Here is a 9,085-nt window from a genome sequence, read left to right as displayed (position 1 = left end):
AGGGTTTCTCTGTGTAGCCCTGGCTGTCCTGGAACTCACTCTGTAGACCAGGCTGGCCTCGAACTCAGAAATCCGCCTGCCTCTGCCTCCCGAGTGCTAGGATCAAAGGCGTGCGCCACCACACCCAGCAGACCAGATGATTTTTAAGTGTCGGCTCTTGTTAGCATGGAGTCTCCGTGAAGTCTTCCTTATGTGGATCCCATGTTTAGGGCCCACTGTAGGCAAAGTGGCACCACAGCTGAATGAAACCATAACGATGATAGGACAACCTAAAGGTCACACTCTTTCCACATGGCACTCTTTCATGCCCAGTGGGACAGTGGCCAAGTCTGAATTCCATCATGGTCCCTGAAGTGAATCTATGCTGTTCTATTTGCTTATGACAAACCTACTGTGAAAAATCACCTTATATCCAACTTGACTGGGTTAGAAGGGGCTCTGGAGCCAGGGGCAGGATGAGATCACTACAGTGTATGCCCCACTGCTTCCTGCAGTTACCCCTACGTCTGGATTTTTGATGGAAGAGTGGGACAGAGCAGAACGGTTAGACAGTGATTATTTTCCAGCAGTGTGGCAGTCATTCCCTGGACTCCCGTTTGCACGTTCCCTCTGCAGATCAAATAGTCTGACAGCAGGCAGCCAGAGGCAGGGCAGATGCCGTCTCTACCATCTCCATCACTGAGCTGGGATGCTCCCATGCTGGGAATAGTCCAGGGAGCCAAAGCAGCAGGGCTCTGGCCCTGAAAAGAAGCCCTGGGCTGGGTTGCTCAAGCTCCTCCTGTGGGGTACATGACCTGCTGGCTAGTTCAGATGAATAAAATGGCTACTCACAGGCTCTACGAACTCAAACATCTTTCTCTCTTGCACTTCCTGCACCTTAAAGACATACTCCAGGGACACTTCGTAGAAATGTTGCCGAACCAGATCCACTTGGCTGTCTGCCTGCAAACGACAGAATTTAACAGGAAACCAAGTCATTACCTAAGGAGTACGCTATGCCAGGAAATATAAATATATATATTTATATATATATACACACATAGAGGTGAAATTTTAAAATAAATCAAACAGCATGATACTGAAGACAAATGGTAAGCTACTGAACACTATGCCATACACTGTGTCTATGGAGAGAGAGAGAGAGAGAGAGAGAGAGAGAGAGAGAGTTAGTTGTAGAACAGATACTATTTTGAGTGCAAACTTCCTAGCCATTGAAGAACACACTGCTTTAAAGATATCATTACTGTCCACTAGATGGCAGCATCATTCCATGCTGCTGCCCGTTAACCACCTCCCCCCCCCCCCCAATCATGGACTTAATAGATTCAAACAGGGAAAAAGGAGGCAGCTCCGTGGATGCCAAGCTGAGTTTTCTTTCCAAATTAACTACTTTTTAAAAGAATTTTCAATGATGTTCTTTTAAATTCAAATCCAAGGAAACCAGGAGCAAGCCAGAGAATTTTTTTTTCCTTCTTTTTTATGGTGGTGCTGGAGAACCACCTATGGTCTTAATGTTCTGTAAGCTTACACTCCTAACCCTTTGGTTTTTGAGACAGGGTCCCTCCCTATGTAGCCCAGGATGGCCTTGAACTCATAATCCTCCTCCCTTGACCTAGCAAGTGCTGGTATCACAGGTTTCTGCCACCATGCTCAATCAAAGAATATTTTCTTTAAAAAGATTAATAACAATGCTTAAAATACAGGTATGAGACTAAAATAGTGTGAAAACTAAAAAGAGAAAAAGATAAGTATCAAATACTGTATTGAAACAATAAAATGTTATTAAGGAAACGCAACCAGTGTGTTTCAGATGCCAGTCTTGTAAATCACTGAAATGAGGCAGGAGATCAAGAGTGCCCTAGATGGGTAACAGTGCAGCCTTGAGTCTAAGGGCAAGAAAAGAGCAAGGCAGATAGATCCCAGCCTGAAAGGGGGAGGCACACCCAGAAACAGGCACAGCCACTCGGGAGGTGGGGGCAGCACTGAGCTCCCCTGCCACTGGCAAGTTAGAGAGCACAGAAGAGGGTAGGGCAAAGAGGGCGTGGCCATGGAGGAGGCTTGGGGCAGCTTCTCAGATCTCCAATCCAGGTACTGGCTCACAAATGACAATCAGCATGTACCCCAGGACAGTGTGTACGCTAATACCATGCAGGAGCTCTGTGCTCTTACCTCCTGTAGCTGGGATTCCTTCTTTTTGGAAGACAAATTCAAATGCTTTTCTAAGGTGCCGCAATACTTCTCTGTCTCTTTGTCATACTTCTTTTTGGCTTCCTGGGGATGGGGGAGAGGGGAAGGGGAGGAGAAAGAATAAGAAGTTACTAGAGTGAGGTGGCTGGATCCCTCGGAACCTCTGTGTGTTCCTCAGATGGACACGGAGGCAGGCAACTCCCAGACCAAAAGCAGAAGCATCCCTGCTGCCCACTGATGGGGCCTGTGATGACAACAGTGGGGGACGGACACCCAGAGAGTGTAACTGGGCAGGCATAGGACAGACTGGAGAGCAGGGACTGCATGGGACAAACCTGTTGTGGCCCACATAACCATGAGTTAAGGAAATTGGACATGGAACTTTTGTTGAGAAGTTTTTATTGGCTTAAATTATTGTCTAAAGATGAAAAATAATTTAACAATATACATGTCAACCTGTGTTCTCACACCAAGCTCTTGAGTCACCAAGGTTCTATTTTTACTCCCTATTTTATAGGTAAGGAAACTCAGAAGGAAGCCAATTTACAAAATGTCCCAGAGAATGACAGAGCTGACGTCAAGCTAGCACTATCTGCCCACGCTCAGCCCACTTGAGACAAAGTCACAGGCTGACTCCTTGCTCTCCACACTTCAGTGGGCAGGGCAAGCCAGAGGCTAGGTAGCCACTCTGGTCCTACACCAATGCTCAGTTATCCTAACTCAGTGTCGGTCCTGCTTTTGACTCATCTGGGGCCCCAGGGAGATGTTTTGTGCAACTCTAAAGCCTGTAAGAAAAAGGTATTTCCAGCCAGATAAAGAAGCCATCTCTCTATCCATCTAACAAATTCATGATGAGCAGTCACTCTGTCCTAGGCTCTGCTTTGGGCAATGACTTCTCTCTCATGATGGGCGTATTCTAGAAGGAAGAGAAACACAACTACCAGGAAATGAATAAGCAATAGGGAAAAGAGATGTAACCTGAAACCTGCTCAACACCTGAGGAGGGGGGGGGGATTGGCTCCCAGGAAAGAGGGACACAAACTGTGCTAATGCCCAAGGGTAGAACACTCTGAGCCAAGAAGTTCTCCCAAGCACCCTTATCTACCTGGTCAACAGCAAGATCCTAAGCATCCCGGAGAGCAGAAAATGGTCACATACCCACTTAGCAGGCATGAGTCCATTCCTACAGGTCTGAGGTTGGCTTAAAAGCCTACTCATACGCAAACCATGAAGCGAGCAAATGCGAACAAAGAGAAGACTTGTAGAAACACCCCCCCCCAAGTCTGCAAAAGGTCGAGGCTGTCCATTAACCCACAAGCCTGGGGCTGGATTCCAATTCCACCCAATGCTCATATCACACGTATCCACTCTCACCAGCCCAGTGGCCAGCAACCCCACAAAGCATTCTAGGGCCAGGAAGTGCCACTGGCCAGAGCTTAGAAATGTCCAGGAGACGTGAGTCACTGGCATTCTGTAACTTTCAGGGGACTGGAGCCTCCACAGTCTATGGTCACTGGAGAGCCATAATTAGAGAAGACAGCAGAGAGACAGAAGGAAAGAAAAAGCAGTTGTCCCCATACTGAGACAGTGTCAAGGCCTTTGCAGGGAAAGTCCTAAAACATAGTATGCCAGCAGCCTGTCTCACTGCTATCACACAACACTCAATGAGAGCAAGCGCAGGAAGAACAGCTTTATTCTGGCTCACTTCCGTTGCAGCAAGTACTTAAGCTGTGGTGCTAGGGGTCTGAGGCTATTGGTCACGTTGCATCCAAGTTCAGTGATGCAGAGGGAGCGAGTGCTGGAGCTCAGCTATCTTTCTCTTTTCCTTCTTGAGGAAATATTGTTTTTATTATGTGCACTTCTGTGTGTCAGTGTAGGGCTACGTGCATATAAGCGCAGGTGCCTTTGGAAGCCAGGAGGTAGAAACTGAATGCCCTAAAATCAGAGTTGCAGGTTGTTAAGAGCTGTCTGATGTGGATGCTGGAAACTGAACTTAGAACCTCTGGAAGAATGATACAAGCTCCAGCCCTTTGACTTTTCAATATTTATTTTAATTTTTATTTTGTATGTGTACATATGTGAACGCGCACCTGAGTTCCAGGTGCCCAGAGAGACCAGAATAGGGAGTAGGATCCGTAACTTTAATTTTCTTAAAACCTATTTTTAATGATGGTTCTTAAATGCTTTAACCTCCCTTGTAGCCCATCACCCACCAGAGGCAGTGGAAAAGAAAGGACACAGGGAAGTGAGCCTGTTTAGAAATGATTCTTTGGAGCAACTCCTGTCTGTGGTGTCAGGAACTGGCAGTTCTATTCACCAATCAGCAGCGGTAGTTCAATCCACTTGCAAACACTTCACAGATCCTCCAGCAGTCCAGTCTGGTAGAGTCAGGATAGCAAACATGGAGCAGCCGCAGTGGCGCTCTCTACCACTGTCTCTAGGAGACAGCCTAGGCTCCAGTCAGCAGGAGGGACCAGGAGGAACAGATGCTCTTGGTTATGATTCTCTCAGGGAAGCAAAGATCAGCGGAGACTAAAGACCCACAGCATTGCACAGCCAGCTGTACCAGCAAGCCTAGCTCAGCCTCCATCACCGTCCATCAAGTCCTTTTTATACGCCTTCTAAACATCATGTGTTCTCCACGGGTCTTGCCCAGCACAGGTTTTCTTTCAGCATGGGCATCTATCTCAGGCAACATCATTCTACCGATCAGTCCAAGTCTGAGGAGGCATGAAACTTCAGCACACCACCAGAAGTTTTTTGGTGAATTTCTCTCCATGGAGTCCCAACAAATACAGCTCAACTATGCAATGTGAGGCGGACCAACACATGTCTGTTGCTAGCAAAGAACCCTTCACCGCATGTCCTTTCTCATGCATGCATTAGCAGAACATCCTCTCTCCTGTCACTGCTTCAGGGAAACCCTCCTTCACAAGTCTGCCTTAGTCTTTCACCTGTGTCCACTTCAGCTAAATGTTCTTTCACGTGTTTGTCCCAGCAAAATACCATCCAACTACTTTCCAAAGAACCCTTAAGTTTCCCTTCAAGGATCCCCTGCAGCTGGAGTTACAGACGGTAAGCTGCCCAACATGGGTACCAGTAACCAAACCTTGGTCCTCTATGAGAGCAGGATAGCCTAAACTGTCTATCCAGACCCTGGGTTTCTCGTTTTTCTGTAGCCCAGGAGATGTTGCTGCCTACCTCTTTGGAGGTTTCAGACCCTGTCAGGTCAGCAGTCAATATTAACCGTCACATTAAGGTAATAGTCTCCAGGTGGGTGCATTATGTAGGCACTTAGGACTCAAGGTAGTCTCTGCCTTCCAGAGAGGGACAGATACAGAACAGGGTCTGGATCCTGGAATAGAATTTCTACTCTAGTGTGGCAAATTCTAAGCATCTCTTTCTAGGGTTCTTTTCTCTACAAACACAGTGTGACTAGACAAGACCATCACTCAAGTTTTATCTTCCAGTTCACAATTCTGCAATAAAATAAGAACATTCTATCTTCACAGAGTCACACGGATGAACTAAACTCCATCCACGGCATGGTGATGATGGTGAGGTGCCAATAGCCATGGGGTCGTGATAATGGAGGTCACAGAGGCCATTGATAGTACTGCTGGTGATACCAGTGGTGCTGCTGCTGGTGGTAGTAACTGTCATGGTAATGGTGGTGGCACTCGTTATGATGGTGGTAGTAGTGGTAGTCATGATTGGTGGAGGTGATAATGACTGAACTGGCAAATTTTATGTCAACTTGATATAAGCTAGAGCCATTTGTGAAGAAAGAAGAAAGAACCTCTACTGAGAAAATGCCACCTCCATACTGGCCTACAGAACAGTTCCTTGACTGACGTGGGTGGTGCTGCTGTTCCTGAGATGGTGGTCCTAGGTTCGACAAGAAAGCAAGCTGAGCAAGCCATGAGGAACAAGGCAGTGAGCAGGGCTCTTCTGTGGCTTTTTCTTCAGTTCCTGCCTCCAGGTTCCTGCCTTGAGTTTCTCCCCTGACTCTCTTTGGTGACACCCTTTCTTCTTCAAGTTGCTTTTGATTACAGTGCTTTACCCCAGCCACTGAAATGCTGAGACAATGGTGGTGATGGTGAGATTGATGGTAATGGTGGTAACGGTGCTAATGGTGATAACAGTGATAATGGTGGTAATGGTAATAATAGTGGTAATGGTGATAACTGTAGTAATAGAGGTGATAATGCTAGTGGTAATGGGTGGTACTGCTGCTATTCTCACCAGAGATGGTTAACAGCAATGGTGATATTGGTGGCTGGCAATGGTAGTGCTGCTGATGGTAAGGTACTTGTCATCCACAACCACTTCCCTTTCATCAAATGCAACATTTGATTTGCACGTATCAATGTGATGAAGGAAACCCTCCTTGACCACAATTTGAAACTGGAGATTTGTCTATAGCTTTGTGTCTAATGCCTTTCTTCTTTTGCCAGAACAACCACATCTGCTTGCTACCCACCAACCCTAACTCTCACATATATTATCTTGTGTTAGTTTTATTTTTAAAGTGTGCATGAGGGCAGGGTTTACACGTGAATAAAGTGCCCTCAGAGGCCAGAGGAGGCCATCAGATACCCTGGAGCTGGAATTACCGGCAGTTATGAGCAACCCAAAGGGTCCTCTGGGAAAGAAAATGCACTAGTCCACTGAGCCGCCTCTTCAGCTTTTCTCGTTTACTCTCAGTGATTCGTGTGTAGCTCGTGTCATAACCACAGGTGAATGGCTGAATGGCAAACACCGTCCTTCTGTTCAAATAGCTATGGATATATACTACTTTAAGTACCTTATATGAATTCCCTCATTTATTCTTAAGAACTCCACAGGGTAAGGTTTTATGACCCCCTTTTAAGATGAGGAAATAGGGATGTGGAGGTTTAGAAACCTCCCCCAAGTTCACAGGCAAGTTGAAGAAGTGAAATTTGGAACACACAGCCTAGTTCTAGGCCAACTCTTAACCACCACTCTCAAGTGTCTGTTCTACTTTGAATACAAAGCACCGCATTACAAGTCTACCTCATGTGCAGAAAAAGCCAACCTGCTCTATTCAGAAACATAAACTTAGGGCCACAATTATGTCAAGATCTGGGGTCACACTTTATTCCTGAACAGCCTCTAGCACAAGTATTTCTAAGGGCCTTGTTATGGTTAGTGCTAAGTGTGGACTCAGCAAAAATCTAGAACCACCTGGAAGACAGGCTTCAACATACCTATGAGGGGGGATTATCTTGATTATGGGAACTGATCAGGGAAGACCCTTCCACAGTGGGAAGCGCCCGTCAGAGTAGGACCCTGCACAGTCCTGGGAGGTCTGAGGGGAAGAAGCAGGGTACACTGCTCTCTGTGTCTTGGCTGTGTACCCCTGTGACTTATGATGTGCTGTACCCTGGAACTGTGAGCTGAAATGAACCCTTTCTCCCTTTAGCTCCTTTGTCAGGGTATTTGATCACAACAACAAAAAAGTTAAAGGAAGACAAATTCCCCTTCTTGGGAGCTTTCACAAGGACCCCTGTGCAACAGGTTGTTATAGCAACAAAAGCTGCAGCAGAGAACAGGCAGTGAGTAAAGTAATTTTAGCATCAAATAGGTGGAGGTCTGGAACAAGCCACTGACTGAAACAGGCAAAGAGCCCTGGTGGCTCCTTGGGTGACTCTGAGGCTGCACCCTGGGTGGTCTTTAAGCTTTGTTTGTTTTCTCTTAAACTTACATCAATCTATGACGTAAATATATGGGTCCAGGGAAAATACTGGAAAAGAAAACAAGAAATAACAAGGGAAGAGGGGTGAGAAATCACCCCAATTATCAATTAATTATCAATGATTTGTGACTAGGAGACTCAGTATGCCTCAGGGGAACCTTAGAGTAGTGACACACATCCCACCTGTAGGCAAAGGTGCATGTTCCTGTCATAGGATCGCTGTGACATTAAACCCAGAGGGAAATGTGCTCCTCCTTCCTGGTAACTATGGTAACTCTCCAAACATTACAAAAAAGGACCAGAGTGTATGGGGGTTTGTGCTCAGAGGTAGCTAAAGATGACGGTCTGTACTATTTACCGACACATACACCACCCCTGTAAATACTCAGTCACCCCACCCCTCTGCCACAGCTCTTATGAAGCTTCTGCCATGTGTGTCTGGACACTAAAACACAGGCTCAGGCCACTCAAGAGACAGCTGCTCCCTGGACCACTGAGAGAGTCCACTGGCCATACATTCTCAAACAGCACAAGAGATTCGGTCTTGAACAGGAATCCTAGCAGAAGACTTCCCTCAAATTAAGTTTTCTTTCATTTCTCAAACAAAGCCAATGCGTACTTCCTTCTTCCTAAATTTACACTTAAATTGATACAAATCTGTTGTAAGCCGGGAGAAAAATCCTTCCTTGGTCTTTCCTTCAAACTACAGCTAAATATCCCTTGAAAGCCTTGACTAAATATCATCCCTTTCAGTAATCATGCCTATTTCTAGCAAGCAGCTGAAGGGCAGAGGGGGATACAGGGAGGGGAAGAACTAAGCTCTTAATGAGTTCTCTGGGTTAGTTTTCAAAGTGTGATGGTTTGTCTACTCTTGTTCCAGGGAGTAGCACCATTTGGAGGCATGACCTGGTTGGAGTAGGTGTGTCACTGTGGGTGTGGGCTTAATACTCTCACCCTAGGTGCCTGGAAGTCAGTCTTCCACTAGCCGACTTTGGATGAAGATGTAGAACTCTCAGCTCTGCCTGCGCCATGCCTGCCTGGATACTGCCATGCTCCCACCTTGATGATAATAGACTGAACCTTTGAACCTGTAAGCCAGTCCCAATTAAATGTTGTTTTTATAAGACTTGCCTTGGTCATGGTGTCTGTTCACAGCAGTAAAACCCTAACTAATACACA

The 9,085-nt window shown here is 46.3% G+C and overlaps 1 protein-coding gene across 4 annotated transcripts in view; it reads right to left on the bottom strand.

Annotated features, from left to right (window-relative positions):
* Positions 1-9,085, bottom strand: part of Arhgap26 (Rho GTPase activating protein 26) — a 384,946-nt gene that overhangs the window by 265,138 nt on the left and 110,723 nt on the right. For all 4 annotated transcript variants that reach the window (XM_029546942.1, XM_021214449.2, XM_029546941.1 and 1 more), the window contains exons 5-6: positions 2,170-2,271; positions 832-942 (exon numbers count right to left, since the gene is read on the bottom strand). In XM_029546942.1, coding sequence (XP_029402802.1) covers positions 832-942; positions 2,170-2,271 — 213 coding nt within the window. The remainder of the gene's footprint in view (positions 1-831; positions 943-2,169; positions 2,272-9,085) is intronic.

This window comes from Mus pahari, chromosome 15 (assembly GCF_900095145.1).
Source record: "Mus pahari chromosome 15, PAHARI_EIJ_v1.1, whole genome shotgun sequence".
NCBI classification, from domain to species: Eukaryota; Metazoa; Chordata; class Mammalia; order Rodentia; family Muridae; genus Mus; species Mus pahari.
Note: the sequence above shows the minus strand (reverse complement) of the source record. Positions and strands in the feature narration are given on the sequence as shown.